At 42.4% G+C, this 23186-nt stretch overlaps 1 protein-coding gene across 3 annotated transcripts in view; it reads left to right on the top strand.

The window, feature by feature from the left end:
• LOC118402942 (brain-specific angiogenesis inhibitor 1-associated protein 2-like protein 1) overlaps positions 1 to 21900 on the top strand; it is a 52703-nt gene extending 30803 nt beyond the window's left edge. The window contains exons 7-15 of one of the 3 annotated variants that reach the window (XM_052478061.1): positions 11424 to 11576; positions 13716 to 13871; positions 14061 to 14190; positions 14346 to 14375; positions 14912 to 15134; positions 17600 to 17659; positions 17831 to 17951; positions 20939 to 20979; positions 21111 to 21900. In XM_052478061.1, coding sequence (XP_052334021.1) covers positions 11424 to 11576; positions 13716 to 13871; positions 14061 to 14190; positions 14346 to 14375; positions 14912 to 15134; positions 17600 to 17659; positions 17831 to 17951; positions 20939 to 20979; positions 21111 to 21183 — 987 coding nt within the window. In that variant the 3' untranslated portion in view covers positions 21184 to 21900. Of the gene's footprint in view, positions 1 to 11423; positions 11577 to 13715; positions 13872 to 14060; positions 14191 to 14345; positions 14376 to 14911; positions 15135 to 17599; positions 17660 to 17830; positions 17985 to 20938; positions 20980 to 21110 lie in introns of all 3 variants that reach the window. The other 2 variants (XM_052478060.1, XM_035801325.2) reach the window with 2 other exon arrangements.
• The last annotated feature ends 1286 nt before the right edge of the window (positions 21901 to 23186 follow it).

Raw genomic sequence — 23186 nt, 5'->3', positions numbered from 1 at the left:
AACAAAAAGACTGAACGACTGGGCCGCATCCATAGGTACAGAACAAAAGACTGAACGACTGGGCCGCATCCATAGATACAAAAAAAAGACTGAACGACTGGGTCGCATCCATAGATACAGAACAAAAAGACTGAACGACTGGGTCGCATCCATAGATACAGAACAAAAAGACTGAACGACTGGGCCGCATCCATAGGTACAGAACAAAAAGACTGAACGACTGGGTCGCATCCATAGATACAGAACGAAAAGACTGAACGACTGGGCCGCATCCATAGATACAGAACAAAAAGACTGAACGACTGGGTCGCATCCATAGATACAGAACAAAAAGACTGAACGACTGGGTCGCATCCATAGATACAGAACAAAAAGACTGAACGACTGGGTCGCATCCATAGATACAGAACAAAAGACTGAACAACTGGGTCGCATCCATAGGTACAGAACAAAAGACTGAACGACTGGGTCGCATCCATAGATACAGAACGAAAAGACTGAACGACTGGGCCGCATCCATAGATACAGAACAAAAAGACTGAACGACTGGGTCGCATCCATAGATACAGAACGAAAAGACTGAACGACTGGGTCGCATCCATAGATACAGAACAAAAAGACTGAACGACTGGGTCGCATCCATAGATACAGAACAAAAAGACCGAACAACTGGGTCGCATCCATAGGTACAGAACAAAAAGACTGAACGACTGGGTCGCATCCATAGATAGATACAGAACAAAAAGACTGAACGACTGGGTCGCATCCATAGATACAGAACAAAAAGACTGAACGACTGGGCCGCATCCATAGATACAGAACAAAAAGACTGAACGACTGGGTCGCATCCATAGGTACAGAACAAAAAGACTGAACGACTGGGTCGCATCCATAGATACAGAACAAAAAGACTGAACGACTGGGTCGCATCCATAGATACAGAACAAAAAGACTGAACGACTGGGTCGCATCCATAGATACAGAACAAAAAGACTGAACGACTGGGTCGCATCCATAGATACAGAACAAAAAGACTGAACGACTGGGTCGCATCCATAGATACAGAACAAAAAGACTGAACGACTGGGTCGCATCCATAGATACAGAACAAAAAGACTGAACAACTGGGTCGCATCCATAGGTACAGAACAAAAAGACTGAACGACTGGGTCGCATCCATAGATACAGAACAAAAAGACTGAACGACTGGGTCGCATCCATAGATACAGAACAAAAAGACTGAACGACTGGGCCGCATCCATAGATACAGAACAAAAAGACTGAACGACTGGGTCGCATCCATAGATACAGAACAAAAAGACTGAACGACTGGGTCGCATCCATAGATACAGAACAAAAAGACTGAACGACTGGGCGCATCCATAGATACAGAACAAAAAGACTGAACGACTGGGTCGCATCCATAGGTACAGAACAAAAAGACTGAACGACTGGGTCGCATCCATAGATACAGAACAAAAAGACTGAACGACTGGGTCGCATCCATAGGTACAGAACAAAAAGACTGAACGACTGGGCCGCATCCATAGATACAGAACAAAAGACTGAACGACTGGGTCGCATCCATAGGTACAGAACAAAAGACTGAACGACTGGGTCGCATCCATAGGTACAGAACAAAAAGACTGAACGACTGGGCCGCATCCATAGATACAGAACAAAAAGACTGAACGACTGGGTCGCATCCATAGGTACAGAACAAAAAGACTGAACGACTGGGTCGCATCCATAGATACAGAACAAAAGACTGAACGACTGGGTCGCATCCATAGGTACAGAACAAAAGACTGAACGACTGGGTCGCATCCATAGATACAGAACAAAAAGACTGAACGACTGGGCCGCATCCATAGATACAAAACAAAAAGACTGAACGACTGGGCCGCATCCATAGATACAGAACAAAAAGACTGAACGACTGGGCCGCATCCATAGGTACAGAACAAAAAGACTGAACAACTGGGTCGCATCCATAGGTACAGAACAAAAAGACTGAACGACTGGGCCGCATCCATAGATACAGAACAAAAGACTGAACGACTGGGCCGCATCCATAGGTACAGAACAAAAGACTGAACGACTGGGTCGCATCCATAGATACAGAACGAAAAAGACTGAACGACTGGGCCGCATCCATAGGTACAGAACAAAAAGACTGAACGACTGGGTCGCATCCATAGATACAGAACAAAAAGACTGAACGACTGGGTCGCATCCATAGATACAGAACAAAAAGACTGAACGACTGGGTCGCATCCATAGATACAGAACAAAAAGACTGAACGACTGGGTCGCATCCATAGATACAGAACAAAAAGACTGAACAACTGGGTCGCATCCATAGATACAGAACAAAAAGACTGAACGACTGGGTCGCATCCATAGGTACAGAACAAAAAGACTGAACGACTGGGTCGCATCCATAGATACAGAACAAAAAGACTGAACGACTGGGTCGCATCCATAGATACAGAACAAAAAGACTGAACGACTGGGCCGCATCCATAGATACAGAACAAAAAGACTGAACGACTGGGTCGCATCCATAGATACAGAACAAAAAGACTGAACGACTGGGTCGCATCCATAGATACAGAACAAAAAGACTGAACGACTGGGTCGCATCCATAGATACAGAACAAAAAGACTGAACGACTGGGTCGCATCCATAGGTACAGAACAAAAAGACTGAACGACTGGGCCGCATCCATAGATACAGAACAAAAAGACTGAACGACTGGGTCGCATCCATAGATACAGAACAAAAAGACTGAACAACTGGGTCGCATCCATAGGTACAGAACAAAAAGACTGAACGACTGGGTCGCATCCATAGATACAGAACAAAAAGACTGAACGACTGGGTCGCATCCATAGGTACAGAACAAAAAGACTGAACGACTGGGTCGCATCCATAGATACAGAACAAAAAGACTGAACAACTGGGTCGCATCCATAGGTACAGAACAAAAAGACTGAACGACTGGGTCGCATCCATAGATACAGAACAAAAAGACTGAACGACTGGGTCGCATCCATAGGTACAGAACAAAAAGACTGAACGACTGGGTCGCATCCATAGGTACAGAACAAAAAGACTGAACGACTGGGCCGCATCCATAGATACAGAACAAAAGACTGAACAACTGGGTCGCATCCATAGGTACAGAACAAAAAGACTGAACGACTGGGTCGCATCCATAGATACAGAACAAAAAGACTGAACAACTGGGTCGCATCCATAGGTACAGAACAAAAGACTGAACGACTGGGTCTCATCCATAGGTACAGAACAAAAGACTGAACGACTGGGTCTCATCCATAGATACAGAACAAAAAGACTGAACGACTGGGTCGCATCCATAGATACAGAACAAAAAGACTGAACGACTGGGTCGCATCCATAGATACAGAACAAAAGACTGAACGACTGGGTCGCATCCATAGATACAGAACAAAAAGACTGAACGACTGGGTTGCATCCATAGATACAGAACAAAAGACTGAACGTCTGGGTCGCATCCATAGATACAGAACAAAAAGACTGAACGACTGGGCCGCATCCATAGATACAGAACAAAAAGACTGAACGACTGGGTCGCATCCATAGGTACAGAACAAAAAGACTGAACGACTGGGTCGCATCCATAGATACAGAACAAAAAGACTGAACGACTGGGTCGCATCCATAGATACAGAACAAAAGACTGAACGACTGGGTCGCATCCATAGATACAGAACAAAAGACTGAACGACTGGGTCGCATCCATAGATACAGAACAAAAAGACTGAACGTCTGGGTCGCATCCATAGGTACAGAACAAAAAGACTGAACGTCTGGGTCTCATCCATAGGTACAGAACAAAAAGACTGAACGACTGGGTCTCATCCATAGGTACAGAACAAAAAGACTGAACGACTGGGCCGCATCCATAGATACAGAACAAAAGACTGAACGACTGGGCCGCATCCATAGATACAGAACAAAAAGACTGAACGACTGGGCCGCATCCATAGATACAGAACAAAAAGACTGAACGACTGGGTCGCATCCATAGGTACAGAACAAAAAGACTGAACGACTGGGTCGCATCCATAGATACAGAACAAAAAGACTGAACGACTGGGTCGCATCCATAGATACAGAACAAAAAGACTGAACGACTGGGTCGCATCCATAGATACAGAACAAAAAGACTGAACGACTGGGTCGCATCCATAGGTACAGAACAAAAAGACTGAACGACTGGGTCGCATCCATAGGTACAGAACAAAAAGACTGAACGACTGGGTCGCATCCATAGATACAGAACAAAAAGACTGAACGACTGGGTCGCATCCATAGGTACAGAACAAAAAGACTGAACGACTGGGTCGCATCCATAGATACAGAACAAAAAGACTGAACGACTGGGTCGCATCCATAGATACAGAACAAAAAGACTGAACGACTGGGTCGCATCCATAGGTACAGAACAAAAAGACTGAACGACTGGGTCGCATCCATAGGTACAGAACAAAAGACTGAACGACTGGGTCGCATCCATAGATACAGAACAAAAAGACTGAACGACTGGGTCGCATCCATAGATACAGAACAAAAAGACTGAACAACTGGGTCGCATCCATAGGTACAGAACAAAAAGACTGAACGACTGGGTCGCATCCATAGGTACAGAACAAAAAGACTGAACAACTGGGTCGCATCCATAGGTACAGAACAAAAAGACTGAACGACTGGGCCGCATCCATAGATACAGAACAAAAAGACTGAACGACTGGGCCGCATCCATAGATACAGAACAAAAAGACTGAACGACTGGGCCGCATCCATAGATACAGAACAAAAAGACTGAACAACTGGGTCGCATCCATAGGTACAGAACAAAAGACTGAACGACTGGGTCGCATCCATAGATACAGAACAAAAAGACTGAACGACTGGGCCGCATCCATAGATACAGAACAAAAAGACTTAACAACTGGGTCACATCCATAGGTACAGAACAAAAAGACTGAACGACTGGGCCGCATCCATAGATACAGAACAAAAAGACTGAACGACTGGGTCTCATCCATAGGTACAGAACAAAAAGACTGAACGACTGGGTCGCATCCATAGGTACAGAACAAAAAGACTGAACAACTGGGCCGCATCCATAGATACAGAACAAAAAGACTGAACGACTGGGTCGCATCCATAGGTACAGAACAAAAAGACTGAACAACTGGGCCGCATCCATAGATACAGAACAAAAAGACTGAACGACTGGGCCGCATCCATAGGTACAGAACAAAAAGACTGAACAACTGGGCCGCATCCATAGATACAGAACAAAAGACTGAACGACTGGGTCGCATCCATAGGTACAGAACAAAAGACAGAACGACTGGGTCGCATCCATAGGTACAGAACAAAAAGACTGAACGACTGGGTCGCATCCATAGGTACAGAACAAAAGACTGAACAACTGGGCCGCATCCATAGATACAGAACAAAAAGACTGAACGACTGGGTCGCATCCATAGATACAGAACAAAAAGACTGAACGACTGGGTCGCATCCATAGATACAGAACAAAAAGACTGAACGACTGGGTCGCATCCATAGATACAGAACAAAAAGACTGAACGACTGGGTCGCATCCATAGGTACAGAACAAAAAGACTGAACGACTGGGTCGCATCCATAGATACAGAACAAAAAGACTGAACGACTGGGTCGCATCCATAGATACAGAACAAAAGACTGAACGACTGGGTCGCATCCATAGGTACAGAACAAAAAGACTGAACGACTGGGTCGCATCCATAGATACAGAACAAAAAGACTGAACGACTGGGTCGCATCCATAGATACAGAACAAAAAGACTGAACGACTGGGTCGCATCCATAGATACAGAACAAAAAGACTGAACGACTGGGTCGCATCCATAGATACAGAACAAAAAGACTGAACGACTGGGTCGCATCCATAGATACAGAACAAAAAGACTGAACGACTGGGTCGCATCCATAGATACAGAACAAAAAGACTGAACGACTGGGTCGCATCCATAGGTACAGAACAAAAAGACTGAACGACTGGGCCGCATCCATAGATACAGAACAAAAAGACTGAACGACTGGGTCGCATCCATAGGTACAGAACAAAAAGACTGAACGACTGGGCCGCATCCATAGATACAGAACAAAAAGACTGAACGACTGGGCCGCATCCATAGATACAGAACAAAAAGACTGAACGACTGGGTCGCATCCATAGATACAGAACAAAAAGACTGAACGACTGGGTCGCATCCATAGATACAGAACAAAAAGACTGAACGACTGGGTCGCATCCATAGATACAGAACAAAAAGACTGAACGACTGGGTCGCATCCATAGGTACAGAACAAAAGACTGAACGACTGGGTCGCATCCATAGGTACAGAACAAAAAGACTGAACGTCTGGGCCGCATCCATAGATACAGAACAAAAAGACTGAACGACTGGGCCGCATCCATAGATACAGAACAAAAAGACTGAACGACTGGGCCGCATCCATAGATACAGAACAAAAAGACTGAACAACTGGGTCGCATCCATAGATACAGAACAAAAAGACTGAACAACTGGGTCGCATCCATAGATACAGAACAAAAAGACTGAACGACTGGGTCGCATCCATAGATACAGAACAAAAAGACTGAACGACTGGGTCGCATCCATAGGTACAGAACAAAAAGACTGAACGACTGGGCCGCATCCATAGGTACAGAACAAAAAGACTGAACGTCTGGGTCGCGTCTCTGGCAACCGAACCGATAGAACCAACGACCAGCCGGCTTGGGTAGCAACCTTGGATTTGTGTCGGGACTATATCTTGTGGAAGGATGAAATAGTATTAATAAATCCATCAAAATAATATTTGTTATAAAAATATGTAAATAATTATTTGGATATGTTGGTAACCCGTTGTATAAAAGTGATAATTCCCTCGAAGCCGGTGTTTGGAGGATATATTGGCACGGTTTGCCGGACATTGACTTCTTCTCGGGCCTAACAACACCCGTGCCAATATGACCTCCAAACACCAGCTTCGAGGGTGTTATCGCTTAAATGATTTGCACACATGGGGCAATAACCCATCGAGAATATCAAAGAAAACATTTATTAACTTTGTTTTGAAAATAGGGTATGTCATTGGCCCAGGTGGCTCCTTGATCTTGCCACACACCTCAAGGTGGAAAAACTGTACATAAAAGCGAGCGGGTGGACAGGAAATGAACACTAAATATACACAATAGCACCACACCTACAGTATAGCTGCGGGCAGATTCTTTGTAGAAATGTAAAGTGGAGTGCCGTCACTGTCTTGCCCCTTCACCAGTGGTGCAAGGTACTTGCTTTACAGTACTACTTAAGTCATTTTTTGGGGTAGCTGTACTGTAATTTATATTTTTGACAACTTTTACTTATACTCCACTACATTCCTAAAGACAATAATGTACTTTTTACACCATGCATTTTCCCTGACACCCAAAAGCACTCCTTACATTTCGAATGCTTAGCAGGACCAGAAAATGGTCCAGTTCACAAAGTGATCAAGAGAACATCCCTGGTCATCCCTCCTGCCTCTGATCATGCAGACTCACTAACAAAAATGTGTTTTTAAATTATTGCCTAAGTGTTGGAGTGTGTTGGAGTGATTTTCTTGTTTTAAAAAAAAAACAAGAAAATCATGCCATCTGGTTTGCTTAATATAAGGAATGATTTATACTTTTGCTTTGACTTTGATACTTAAGGATATTTTAGCAATTTACTTTTACTCAAGTATGAAAATTGGTTCCTTTGTTCGCCACTGCCCTTCACCTATAAACCACACTGAAGGCTCATCGAAAGGGACCAAATGGCTGTCATCACATTACAATGGAGAGTGTATTTTAGTGAATGTGAGGAGTGGGAGCACTGTACACTCTTGCATGAGGATTGTGCTCTCAAGTGGGTGTAAAAAGCATGTACCCTTGACTGGCCAAGGGTACAGCCCCATCTGGAGTATGAAGTGTGCACTTAGGAGTGTGTAGTTGGTCTTGAGTCGGTTGGTAGTATACACTCGCTGAAAAGCTTTGTAGGATGTAGTGGGACTGGGAATGGGTGAGGCATTTATAGTCAATAATGTCCACTCAAATAGAGTAGACTTGGAGTGGTGCCTGGTAGCATATTTAGCCACTTACAGGAATCAGAGGATATACAGTAATAGTCTTCCTAACACAGTATACATTAAACATAGACTTCTTTAGTAAATCAATAGGACAAGTTAAGAGAGGTGCCAAGGAGATGCTGTCTGTTGATGAAACCCACTCTGGCTCTGCTTGATACAAGGCTGCCTGTGCAATAACTCCTCGTCCGCTCCTATTTTATTGACGGGTTTCACCGGCCCGACTTTGATGAGTGTCAGTTTATGAGGTGGGTTTATTTTTAGTAAGGGGCCCAATATATTGAGCTGCAACACATTTTGTATTATTGTTCTGACTGAAATCCGAGAAGCACTAGCTAACTGGAGGTTTTGAAGAGTAGAATCTTGTCTCTCTATTCAGTGATCATGATCTCTTCTTAATGGCTTCTTGGTTTTTATCTTGCTATTAACCATCTTTGTTTCAGTATGTAGATTACCTTTGCCTATGGAAAGAGGGCTGTAATCTAGTTTTATCTCAGAGAAACTAATAGACAGTAATGTATTGTGGCTTGCTATGTGGAAGGAAACTGGTTTGTCATTATCCTATGTATATGACACCTGTTGATTAGACTAGATAAGGGCAAACCCATGCACACACCCATGAACACGTTCTACTGTCATGTATCAGACTGTAGAGTATATTTAGTTTCGCCTCTACTGTGATCTTCTGTGGTTCAGTTGTCAGAATATAGAAATGGATGGAAAAGGTAACATCCTGCTCTCTCCAAAGTCATGCATGAATGTCTTTAATGGAATTTGCCCACAAATCCGTCGTTTTCAAACCCCTACAGGTTTGCTGCAACACTTGAGCTCAATTCAAGTTTCAAGTTTCAAGTCGTATTTGTTACATGCACAAGTACATTGAAATGGTTCTTTCTCCCTATGTCTGTCTTTCTCTCTCTATCCTCTATCTCTCTCTTCCTCCCCTCTGTCTTTCTCAGTCTTCCAGCTATTGTTTGCAGTAGAAATTAAGCTCCATAGTTTAGTTGTGGCCCCATCGTAGGGGGAAGAGGGAGGGGAAGAGCGAGAGACAGGGGAGTGGGGGAGAGAGAGCGAAAGAGAGAGAGAGAGAGAGGGGGAGGGGAGAGAGAGAGAGAGAGAGAGAGAGAGAGAGAGAGAGAGAGGGGGAGGGGGAGAGAGAGAGAGAGAGAGAGAGAGACTGGGCTAAACATTAAAGGAGGGTCTGTGACACCACCACCACAACCCTAGAGACTAACCAGCTTTCGCTGTCGTCATGACAACCAGAAAAAGGAGAGGAGAGATAAGGGAGGAGACAGAGGGAGAGAGTTGTTTCAAAGAGGAGCTGAGCTTTGTCTGTGTGTGATGTCAGATTCCGTGGTCTGCTTTGTGAGGGTGTTTCAGTTCTGAGTCACTCTCTGGGAAGGAGTGTGTCCTGCTTTCCTAATGTTACCCTATTCCCTATATAGTGATCTACTGATTTGACTATACACTACATTGGGAATAGGGTGCCATTGGGACGCAGACACAGGTTCTTTCAGTAGGGTGATTTTCGACAGGATAGGGATGGTGGAGTAACAACAGGGGGTGAGATTGAGCCAGACAGAGGAGAGACTTTGATTAGAAGGCTCATTAGTTATTCCTGAACAGTTAAACAAGCTGCTTTTGTCTGAGCATGCAATTACAACCTTACTGAATGTTTTAACAATCAGTCTCCCTCTGTGTCCTCTCGTCAGTATCTGGAGACAGTCTCATACATATACTGTACACGCAGAGTTAACAGTACGGCTGTCAGTAACCCAGTAATGACCTGTCCCCTTTAGTTCCTTAATGACCCCCCACGTCAGTTCAACCAACCCTAACTGACCTGTCCTCTTTAGTTCCTTAATGACCCCCCCGTCAGTTCAACCAACCCTAACTGACCTGTCCTCTTTAGTTCCTTAATGACCCCCCGTCAGTTCAACCAACCCTAACTGACCTGTCCCCTTTAGTTCCTTAATGACCCCCCGTCAGTTCAACCAACCCTAACTGACCTGTCCCCTTTAGTTCCTTAATGACCCCCCATCAGTTCCACCAACCCTTACTGACCTGTCCTCTTTAGTTCCTTAATGACCCCCCCCGTCAGTTCAACCAACCCTAACTGACCTGTCCCCTTTAGTTCCTTAATGACCCCCCTTCAGTTCCACCAACCCTTACTGACCTGTCCTCTTTAGTTCCTTAATGACCCCCCCCGTCAGTTCAACCAACCCTAACTGACCTGTCCCCTTTAGTTCCTTAATGACCCCCCACCCCCCACACATCAGTTCAACCAACCCTTACTGACCTGTCCCCTTTAGTTCCTTAATGACCCCCCGTCAGTTCAACCAACCCTAACTGACCTGTCCCCTTTAGTTCCTTAATGACCCCTCCACCCCCCACATCAGTTCAACCAACCCTAACTGACCTGTCCCCTTTAGTTCCTTAATGACCCCCCGTCAGTTCAACCAACCCTAACTGACCTGTCCCCTTTAGTTCCTTAATGAACCTCCCCCATCAGTTCAACCAACCCTTACTGACCTGTCCCCTTTAGTTCCTTAATGCCCCCCCCCCCCCGTCAGTTCAACCAACCCTAACTGACCTGTCCCCTTTAGTTCCTTAATGAACCTCCCCCCATCAGTTCAACCAACCCTTACTGGCCTGTCCCCTTTAGTTCCTTAATGAACCTCCCCCCATCAGTTCAACCAACCCTTACTGACCTGTCCCCTTTAGTTCCTTAATGACCCCCCACCCCCGTCAGTTCAACCAACCCTAACTGACCTGTCCCCTTTAGTTCCTTAATGACCCCCCACCCCCGTCAGTTCAACCAACCCTAACTGACCTGTCCCCTTTATTTCCTTAATGACCCCCCACCCCCGTCAGTTCAACCAGCCCTAACTGACCTGTCCCCTTTAGTTCCTTAATGACCCCCCACCCCCCGTCAGTTCAACCAACCCTTACTGACCTGTCCCCTTTAGTTCCTTAATGAACCTCCCCCCATCAGTTCAACCAACCCTTACTGACCTGTCCCCTTTAGTTCCTTAATGACCCCCCCACCCCCCGTCAGTTCAACCAACCCTAACTGACCTGTCCCCTTTAGTTCCTTAATGACCCCCCACCCCCCGTCAGTTCAACCAACCCTAACTGACCTGTCCCCTTTAGTTCCTTAATGACGTGTCCCCTCCTCTTTCCCTCCTCTTCCCCTCAGTATATGAAGACCATCTCGTCGCGGCAGAGTGACATGCAGAAGTTCATCGCTGATGGTTGCAGAGAGGCCCTCCTGGAGGAGAAGAGACGATTCTGCTTTCTGGTCGACAAACATTGCATGTTCTCCTACCATGTCACCGCCTTCCATGAGAAGGTACTGCACATAAGGGGTTTAGTCCTTTAGTTAACCTTTAGTAATTTAGGCCTAAAGTAGATTTCATTTTTTTAAAGTAAGGGATTAAGAATTTGCGCTCTGGACCTCAGACTGGGGCGAAGGTTCACCATCCAACAGGACAACGAACCTAAGCAACAGCCAAGACAACGCAGGAGTGGCTTAGGGATAAGTCTCTGAATGTCCTTGAATGGCCAAGCCAGAGCCAGATCGAACATCTCTGGAGAGACCTGAAAATAGCTGTGCAGCAACGCTCCCCATCCAACCTGACAGAGCTTGAGAGGATCTGCAGAGAAGAATGGAAGAAACTCCCCCAAATACAGGTGTGCCAAACTTGTAGCGTCATACCCAAGAAGATGCAAGGCTGTAATCATAGCCAAAGGTGCTTCAACAGAGTACTGAGTAAAGGGTCTGAATACTTATGAATACTTATGTTTGTTTTGTTTTTTGGTTTTTTTTTGTTGCAAAAATGTCTAATGACTTGTTTTTGCTTTGTCATTATGGGGTATTGTGTGTAGGTTGATGAAGGCATAAACTCTTTTTAAAAATCTATTTTAGAATAAAACTGTAACGTAACAAAATGTGGAAGAAGTCAAGGAGTCTGAATACTCTAGCAATCTACTAAAGTAATCAGACCTATTCTTTCTAGAACGAACTGCTTCAGCTTCTATTCCGCTTGAATTCTACATTTAATACTTCTCCCTCTACCATACAAATATTTTTAGCCAGCTGTTGCAAGCACACACTTTCTTCAGAAAATGTACCTTTTCTAGTTTTGTCATATTTATCTTACCTTAGTGTTTGCAGGCTGACTGGCATCTATTGAGTTGCAATGTCCCATAAATTGAATGCCCAAATCAACTTAAAGTATCTACAAAACAAGTTTTGCAGTCACACAACCCAAATGGTAGCGGCAGGTAGCCTAGTGGTTAGGGCGTTAGGGCGATGGGCCTGTAACCGTAAAGGTTGTGAGATCGAATCCCCGATCGGACATGGTAAAAATCTGTCGTTCTGCCCCTGAACAAGGCAGTTAACCCACTGTTCCCCTGAACAAGGCAGTTAACCCACTGTTCCCCTGAACAACACTGTTCCCCTGAACAAGGCAGTTTACCCACTGTTCCCCTGAACAAGGCAGTTAACCCACTGTTCCCCTGAACAAGGCAGTTAACCCACTGTTCCCCTGAACAAGGCAGTTAACCCACTGTTCCCCTGAACAAGGCAGTTAACCCACTGTTCCCCTGAACAAGGCAGTTAACCCACTGTTCCCCTGAACAAGGCAGTTAACCCACTGTTCCCCTGAACAAGGCAGTTAACCTACTGTTCCCCAAGGCAGTGAACAAGGCAGTTAACCCACTGTTCCCCAAGGCACTGAACAAGGCAGTTAACCCACTGTTCCCCTGAACAAGGCAGTTAACCCACTGTTCCCCTGAACAAGGCAGTTAACCCACTGTTCCCCTGAACAAGGCAGTTAACCCACTGTTCCCCTGAACAAGGCAGTTAACCCACTGTTCCCCTGAACAAGGCAGTTAACCTACTGTTCCTAGGCCGTCACTGTAAATAATATTATTTTCTCAACTGACTTACCAAGTTAAATAAAGGTTAAAAAATAATGGAAGGCTACAGTTTTTTTTGTTAGAGAATTACTGTTCATAATTTACACATTTTTATTTGGATTCACATGATGCAATTTAAGGGGATTGAACAGAATCCAACCTACTACAATAGCAAAGTGAACTGTTTGTTTCGTCAAAAATAATAATTTAAAATAATCGATTAAATGTTCAAAACCATAAAAACTATATTTATGTGAAGCGGGGCATCCGTTAAACAGTAAATCAACTTTGTTAGGCCTTAGTTAACCTTGACTTAAAGGAAGACTCAGTGATGTGACATCCTCATACACAGAGGGGTTACTTCCTAGTTAATCACATCAACAACAGCAGGATTCAAATCTACCAAATAGAGGCATTATGCCCACCTTGGGGTTGATATGGCTGAGATTCTATGTGTTGTTCAGCACTGTAACCAATGCTCCCCCTAACTTGGCCATATAACAGTTATGAATGCTTCATAAAGCTTTATTGCACCTTTATAACTGGTCTATAACTATCTGCACTGTAGGCCAAAGAGCTGCTGGCGGTGAAGCTGCCCAGCTGGCAGGATAAATGCAGTGATGCCACCAAGGTCCCTGACACAGTGATGACCATGATAAAGGGGCTCCGCACTCCCATGTCTGGATCCCCAGAAGCCTCGCCTCGCGTTGAGCGCTACAACAGGGTGAGTGGGACGTCATGGCTGTTATTACACTGTTGTTACAATGCTATAACAAGAGAAGGACAATCATTCACCGCTTTACTTGGTTTAAAGGCTTGGCTCTTCTCATAAATGGTATTTGCTCTTCTAGATGGATTGTGTACTGTGACTTGCATGTGCATAACATAACCTGTTTTATGTCTTCTCGATCAGAGCAATGGGGACTCAATGGTTCCCCCACCAGCCCCCCAGCTGAAGGCCCAGATCAGTCCACTGGTTAACATGTTCAACCAGGACGCCTCCATCACATCCACATACGCCTCCACATCAGACCACAACTCAGGTACTACTGCAGCCTCACACCTCAGGCTTCAGTCTTTGGATTGAAGTATGGGTATGTGTTTCATTGTGTGTGTAGTTGTACATGTACTCCATATCAAAAATGTGAAAATATAGCAGGTTCTGGTAGCTGGTATCTTATACAGGGATTATGTTTAGTTTTACAGAGTCTCACACCACCTTCCCCATGTAAGTATGCAGCCTTTCGTAATCTGACTTGTACAAATGGATAAAATAGATAACAGAGATAAAACTATAGGTGCTGTCCTAATCTACATGTAATGTCTTGTTTCGGAATATTTGATCTTGTGCACCGGGGCCTTATTGAGTAAATGTGCTAGACAGATCATATTCAGAAATCCAAAGGTTCAGGACGGCTACTGAATTCCCTTCAAATTGTGCTGCATCTTCCCTTTAATCCTGCTAATGTATCTGTTCTTACTTCGTTTGTTCTCCATGTCTTCTTTTAATGAATGTTCAAATTATACAGAAAATTACGCTGCAAAACCAATTCTCCTCTTTAATGATGCAATTTTTCTTCTCCGCATGGTCATTTAGACCAGGATTATAAATCACTAGCTATAAGCCATGTCTTCTCCCTGATATACTTAGCAAAGTATCAATTTGAACTCTGCTATTGTAAATATCAGGTATTTCAGAGAGTCCTTGCTGTCTTTCTGCAATTTGATAGTAAAAAACATTTAACTTGAACTTTGACCTTACAGACCAGGGCAGTATGGAGGACGGTGGCAGTCTGTCTCTGTCCAGGTCGGTGTCGATAGGTTCAGAGCTGAACATGGGCAGGAAGCAACGGGTCAGGACCATCTTCCCTCACACGGCTGGCAACAATAACACACTCCTTTCCTTTGACGATGGTGACATCATCATGCTGCTAATCCAGGAGGACAAGGACGGATGGCTGTATGGAGAGCTGGAGAATACCCGGCAGTGAGTCTCTATTCACTGGTTAATAAGACCTTTATGAACCTTTTTGAAGCTTTATTACTCCTTTATAAAGGCTCATTAACCTGGAGAAGATCTGGCAGTAAGTCACTATTTACTGGTTATTAAGGGTTTATTAAGCTTTATTACAGGTTTATAAAAGCTTATTGACGTCACTGGTAATTAACCGTTTGTAAAGCTTTATTACACGTTTACAAAGATTTATTACACCTTTATTACACAATAATTCAGGCCTTATTAACCTATAGATGCAGATCTAAGGTCTCTCAGAGAAGTTATGCAATGTTGGCACCAACATTCGTGCAATTTCCTTCTGTGGAGTGTTCGTATCCTGTATATTTGAATGTGATATGTGGTTGTCTCACCTAACTATTTTAAGATGCTTACTCGTCAGTTTCACTGCATAAGAGCATCTGCTGAATTACTAAAATGTCAAATGTAATTGTTTTTCATACAGATCATCAAATACTACTGTATTGCATTATTTATTTGAAATATTTTTAAAATATTGATGTCATAAATATACAATTTGTACAGTTCTTTATAAAAAAAAAAACATTTGTTACATTTGACTGTGTAAAACCGAGCAGTACTACTTATTTCTCTGAGAGTGATGCGGATATATAGCAATTTTTTTTTTCTTCATCTCTGACGACAGTGGCGATAGAACCAGGTACCAGTTGAAAGTAGCGCAGTGGAAAACTGGGGCTCATTATGTTTTGTTAAGCCGTTAAATGTCAGGTCTGAAAGTAATGTCATTGTTAAAGCAGTTGTATCTGTGCCATTCAGAATAGTATTTCAGAAGATGAGTTGTGGGTAATTGAATATTATTTCAGAAGACCAGGTGTGGGTAATTGCGGTGAGGCCACAGAGACCGATGGCTCAAAGCCACCTTGGTAATTATGTGTGCATGCTTTGATGGCTGGTCTTGTGTCTCCCTCTCTCTATCTGTTCATTAAAGTCATTAGTGCTCATATGTAGGTGAAAGATCAGAGAATAGGAGAGAGAGGGAGAGAGAGAGAGTCCTTTAAGCAGAGATGTTAGTCTACCTGCCTTGACATTTTCCCTCTGAAACAAATTAGCTAAGTTAATTTCATGACCCTTTGACATTGTCAGCCATTATTATTGCTTTGGGTATGAAATTGTTTTTAAAGTTATCAGTGACAGCTTGTCACGAACAGAGACTTGGTACCTCCAAGTAAACAGCCCATAAGCAACCCGTTTAATATTAGTATAATACAATATGACATTTCTTCTTTTTTTTTTACAGTGAGATTTGGCTTGGGAACAATTTCTGTATTTCTCAACTTGAAACAGTGTCTTCGAAGTAAATCTGTCATATATTTGATCATTGAAATATGTGTTTCACATGCCTTCGGGGACATTTGGCTTACTACAAGTGAGAATATACACTACCTTTCAAAAGTTTGGGGTCACTTAGAAATATCCTTGTTTTTGAAAGAAAAGCAATTTTTTTGTCCTTTAAAATAACAAAGAATTCATCAGAAATACAGTGTAGACATTGTTAATGTTGTAAATGACTATTGTAGCTGGAAACAACTGATTTTTAATGGAATATCTACATGGGCGTACAGAGGCTCATTATCAATCATCACTCCTGTGTTCCAATGGCACGTTGTGTTGGCTAATCCAAGTTTATCATTTTAAAAGGCTAATTGATCATTAGAAAACCCTTTTGAAATTATGTTAGCACAGCTGAAAACTGTTGTTCTGATTAATAAAGAAGCAATAAAACTGGCCTTCTTTAGCCTAGTTGAGTATCTGGAGCATCAGCATTTGTGGTTTCGATTACAGGCTCAAAATGTCCAGAAACAAAAAACTTTTTTCTGAAACGCGTCAGTCTATTCTTGTTCTGAGAAATGAATGCTATTCCATGCGAGAAATATCCAAGAAACTGAGGATTTTGCACAACACTGTGTACTACTCCCTTCACAGAACAGAGCAAACTGACACTAACCAGAATAGAACCTGTAATCGAACCAGCAAATGCTGATGCTCCAGATACTCAACTAGTCTAAAGAAGGCCAGTTTTATCAGAACAACAGTTTTCAGCTGTGCTAACATAATTGCAAAAGATTTTTCTAATGATCAATTAGCCTTTTAAAATAATAAACTTGGATTAGCTAACACAACATGCCATTGGAACACAGGTTGCTGATAATGGGCCTCTGTACGCCTATGTAGATATTCCATTAAAAAATCAGTTGTTTCTAGCTACAATAGTCATTTACAATATTAACGATGTCTACACTGTATTTCTGAACAATTTGATGTTATTTTAATGGACAAAAAAATGTGTTTTTCTTTAAAAAACAATAACATTTCTAAGTGACCCCAAACTTTTGAACGGTAGTATATATATTTGTTTATGATGTTATTCATTGCTGTTTTATTTAGCAAATATTTTGGTGTGTCTGTGTTTGTTTCAGGAGGGGGTGGTTTCCTTCATCATACTGCCGACCTTACAATGAACCACTGATCTCAAACAGGTAAGACCAAGACACATATAACCATGTGATAATCTTATGATATTGCTTACAACTACACAATCCTCTCAAATCATTAGGAGTCTTTCAAGAAGTGTCTAGAATAAGTACAAACAAGGTTATTTTGGACCTTGTAAAGTTCTAAAATGTGTGTGTATCTGTCTATGTCTACAGTTTGGGGACACCGGTGCGCTGTCTGAGTGTGGCCAGTCTTCCGGAACAGGAGGAGGAAGAGCCTGTTCTGCTGCCGCCGCCAGACTACAGTGACGGGAAGGAGAGTAGCCCTGTCAGAATGGTCAGCTCCTCCACACCCTCACCCCAAAACACGGTCAGAACCCAATCATCCCTTCCATATTCTCACCTTACAGTACAGTCAGCAACCCACTTTAAAGTGACCTACGGGGTCTCTCAAATGTCTGAACAACTTTGATTTCAGTGTTGTTTATCAGCCCACATGCTGGGAAACGGTCTCCTTAGGGTGAACGTTAAACCTCCACAATCTCTTCAGGTGGAAGACTTTTTACTAGTGTATTTTCCCCTGGGCTAGTTAGGGATGTACTCCCACTCCCAGGAACACATTAAGCTAGGTCATGACAGAAACAGGGTTTTGAGGTTGTGTGTTAATGTAATCCCTGTCTGCCACACTCTCAGCTGTCCCAATAGGAGAACCCTTTTTGATTCCAGGTAGAAACCTTTTAGGTTCCATGTAGAACTCTTTTGGGCTTCATGTAGAACTCTCTTTGGAAAGGGTTCTAAATAAAACCCTTTTGGTTCTACCTGGAACCAAAAGGGTTCTTCAAACGGTTATCCTATAGGGACAGCCAAAGAACCCTTATAGGTTCTAAATAGCACATAAGTAGAGTGAGGTGGAGGAGGAGAAAGAGAGAGAAAGAGAACGAGAGAGAGCTGTCACCTCGAAAAGACATTTAAAAAATGCTCCCTGCCTGGTTTTGTCTCTGCGTAGGAATGGAGGTAGGGACACAGAAAGGGAGGGAGGGAAGGAAGGAGGGAGGACACGGGGGGTATAGGTCTACACAGAAATATTGCTCATCCACACAGCTTCAATTAGGACCTGCACGGTGTCAGCTGGTTTGAGAATGAAGTAATCAAGTAGTCTCTCTCTCTCCTCTCATTGCCTTTGTGTGCTGGAACTGCTGCCTCAGGGCTTTGAGAGAAATACACTGCTGTTAGGGATATTATCGTAATAGAGTTGGCATCCCTCCCTCCCCTTTCTCTCCCCTCCTCTCCCCATTCCCCCCCATCTGCTTTTCCCCTTCTCTTTCTCTCTACCTCTCCTAGTTGCCTCCCCATCTGTTCTCCCCATTCCCCACCTCTCACCCTTTCCTTTCTAGAAGTCCCATACTTTCTTGCTTCCCTCCCCCTTTGATCCCCCTCTCTCACCCCCCCCTCCCCCACTTCCATTTGATCATGTGATCGTAGAGATGACTTTGCTCTTTGCGTTGTTATTGTCGCTGCCAGATTGTTTAATGATTGTCTCTGATGTAAGCCACTCCATGGGGCCTCTCGCATAGGTGCCTCTGTGCCCTCACTTCTGGACACAGACTGCCCTCTAGTGGAATGTTAGGGTACTGGTTATGTCCTGAAGTAGTTTGAATAAGCCTACTACAGCAGTGTTCCTGTGCAGTACAAAAACTTAATTAACAGCCTGCAGGCTGATCCACTGTTAGATTGTATCTTCAAAACATCAGATAAGGATACAAAATTAACACAACTTGGAGAAGGTTTGCTTACTCTCATCCATCATCAGATATTTTATTTTAATTTCTGAGAGTGCAGACATTTTTTGTTAGATAGATACACGTTCATACATCCTAAAACATAGCTATGTAATCAGTTCAGCATCTAATTTAAAACTATCTTCATCACTCTCACTTGTTTGTATTTACAATAATATTTCCATCTACTCAGAGAAGAGGTGTTTCTAGAGAGTTTCTATAGGTGTTTCTAGAGAGTTTCTAGAGGTGTTTCTATAGGTGTTTCTAGAGAGTTTCTAGAGGTGTTTCTAGAGGTGTTTCTAGAGATGTTTCTAGAGGTGTTTCTAGAGATGTTTCTAGAGGTGTTTCTACATATGTTTCTAGAGAATTTCTAGAGGTGTTTCTAGAGGTGTTTCTAGAGAGTTTGGAGAGGTGTTTCTAGAGGTGTTTCTAGAGGTGTTTCTAGAGATGTTTCTGGAGGTGTTTCTACATATGTTTCTAGAGAATTTCTAGAGGTGTTTCTAGAGGTGTTTCTAGAGAGTTTCTAGAGGTGTTTCTAGAGAGTTTGTAGAGGTGTTTCTAGAGGTGTTTCTAGAGAGTTTGTAGAGGTGTTTCTAGAGAGTTTCTAGAGGTGTTTCTAGAGAGTTTGTAGAGGTGTTTCTAGAGAGTTTGTAGAGGTGTTTGTAGAGGTGTTTCTAGAGAGTTTGTAGAGGTGTTTCTAGAGGTGTTTCTAGAGGTGTTTCTAGAGAGTTTGTAGAGGTGTTTCTAGAGGTGTTTCTAGAGGTGTTTCTAGAGATGTTTCTAGAGGTGTTTCTAGAGAGTTTGTAGAGGTGTTTCTAGAGGTGTTTCTAGAGGTGTTTCTAGAGATGTTTCTAGAGGTGTTTCTAGGGGTGTTTCTAGAGAGTTTGTAGAGGTGTTTCTAGAGGTGTTTGTAGAGGTGTTTCTAGAGATGTTTCTAGAGGTGTTTCTAGAGGTGTTTCTAGAGAGTTTGTAGAGGTGTTTCTAGAGGTGTTTCTAGAGGTGTTTCTAGAGATGTTTCTAGAGGTGTTTCTAGAGAGTTTGTAGAGGTGTTTCTAGAGGTGTTTCTAGAGGTGTTTCTAGAGATGTTTCTAGAGGTGTTTCTAGAGGTGTTTCTAGAGAGTTTGTAGAGGTGTTTCTAGAGGTGTTTCTAGAGATGTTTCTAGAGGTGTTTCTAGAGGTGTTTCTAGAGAGTTTCTAGAGATGTTTCTAGAGGTGTTTCTACATATGTTTCTAGAGAATTTCTAGAGGTGTTTCTAGAGGTGTTTCTAGAGGTGTGCTGGCCTTTCTAGACATTCTAGATTCCTGACTCCCAGCATGAGGTCATGGTACACTCCATCTCCGTACGTCCCAGAGTTCTTCACTTGGGAGTGACACAACGACGATATGTGTTGACAGTTGACATCCTTATCCAACCTGTCTGACTAGAGACAACTAGAAGCAACCTTTCACACTCACAGCTGCACGGGAGGCAATACCACATGTACTAAATATGCACAGCATGTATCTGGACTTTTAAGTGTTTCTCTTTCTTTCGTTTTGTAAACAGATCTTTCTACCCAATGGGGTTGGAAAGGCTCCCTTTCTGGGGTAAGTCATATAATAACTATGTTATAACATTATAACCTATCGCATAGATTATGCATTGATTTTGATGGTAAATTTGAATAAAAAATAATAAGGATCTCACCTATTACAATGTGTTTTGAAATATTTTCCAGAGGTGGGAATCCCTTTGCCACTGTCAAACTGAGACCTACAGTGACCAATGACAGATCCGCACCAATCGTCTGATAACCAGGGATCATCCAGACAGAGGATTTATGAAGCTTGGAATCTCTGCGCCACCAACACTTCAGAATCACAGTCCAACAAGATGTCCAGATAGCCTGGATTTTACTCTGCTTCAGAAAACGAGCTCCGTTGTTGCTCGGTCCGTTGCAACTGCATTGTAAAACAGACCAGTGAAGTGACAATAAATATGGGCAGTGCTGAGACAGACTAATATCCAGGCTACCTTCCTGACTCTTCAGCACTCAAATATAAAATTAATAATACTAATAATAATAATCTGTCTGTAGTTGTTGTGGGAATGATGGGAGAGAGACACATGTTGGGAGAAGAAGAGCTCAATTATTTGCCATGTTTACTTTTTCATTATTATGTGCCCATTTTTAAATGCGGAGACTATTTGTGTAAACATATGTAACAAATTGAGTTTAAACAGTGCGAGTTTATGGAAGAATGAATATACCGACTAGGCACAGACATCCATCCGTTCAGTGTCTATTTTTGATTGACAGTTGGCTGAGTTGTCAACTAATGTGAATTCAATGTGAAATCAATAAAAAATTACACCATGTCATTGGATTTAGGTTCAAAGTTGGTTGAAAAAAAGACTAAATTCCCTTATATTGAAAAAAAAAAAATCCAATCTGTTTTCCATGTTGATTCAACTTCATCACAAATATGTTCTGTTGTTGAAATGACGTGAAAACAAAGTTGATTCAATCCATTTATGCCTAGCAGGTAGTAGTGGACATTGTTTTATTAAAATAAGTGATTTTTGATTTGACACAGACTACTAAATTAATGTATTCTGAATGGGGAATGCATTGACATATGGACCCTGCCACGCGTTTTCTTCATACTTTTAAATTGTATTTTTTCATACTTCTTCAAAAGTTCATGATGTTTATACAATAATTTTAGGGTGGAAATTTATCTTTGGCTTTTCATGGTAAGCTAAAGGTTGTGTGCATACAAATACACAATTGTTGCAAATCACAATCACATTGTTTTTGGTAGAAATACAGTATGAGCCACGCAGTATATCAAAAGAGTCAACCGTTGTAGAGTATTTCATGATACACACCACACTGCTGTCCATGCTAATTGATGATTACCATCCCAAATAAGTATTTGAAAAGAACAGTGGACATGGTTCCTCCTCTTCTATCTCTGTTCAGATACTGATGTGTATTGTTTTCATTCTCTAAAGGTGAGAAGGAAAAGGATGTAACATGATGTTCTGTCCTTGTCCTCAAAAAAAATATATATATATTTCTTGGCACCATGTAGACTAATGTAATGTTATCTCACAGGGAAACAGGATAAACCTTACATGGTCCTTATTCATGTATTGGCTTTGCATTGTACTGCCATAGCCTACTGTGTATCTGTATGAAGACTTGCATAATAATTGAAAATGTTGTTCATCCCTTAATACACGAGATGAAATGGAGAATAACAAGCTTTGGTTGTCTTTTATTGAATTAGTCGCTGTTTATATTGAATGAATGAGTAGGCTACCATTCTTTCCGGCCCCATAGTAAATTACTATAAGTTACGTTAATTTGAATAACATAAACACACACACACATAAATCTTTCAATAAAGATGTCTATGTTTACCACAATTTTCACTACTATTGTGTCAGGTCATAAGACACATTTAGAAGGAAAAGCATGAGACAACACTGGGGATTGTCAGTAGGACATTACTGTCCATGCCTAGGGAATTCTATAACATCCACTCTCTAGTGGTTATATCCAGTGTCTGTTTGTCTGTCTGTCTGGGGGTGTTCGGGGAAAAGCCCATTTCTGTTCTAACCAAATTGACTTTTACGTTTTGTCCATTTATCAGATTTACAGTCAGTGCAACAACACATCACAATCACTTTAAGTAAAACGTTCCTCAATTAAACAGCTATCAGCAAAATCAGTGCTGGTAAGGAAAGACAAAGAGCAATATTGTATTGTATTGTATTGTATTATATTCTATTGTATTACATTCTC

This window comes from Oncorhynchus keta, chromosome 24, assembly GCF_023373465.1.
Source record: "Oncorhynchus keta strain PuntledgeMale-10-30-2019 chromosome 24, Oket_V2, whole genome shotgun sequence".
NCBI classification, from domain to species: Eukaryota; Metazoa; Chordata; class Actinopteri; order Salmoniformes; family Salmonidae; genus Oncorhynchus; species Oncorhynchus keta.
Note: the sequence above shows the minus strand (reverse complement) of the source record. Positions and strands in the feature narration are given on the sequence as shown.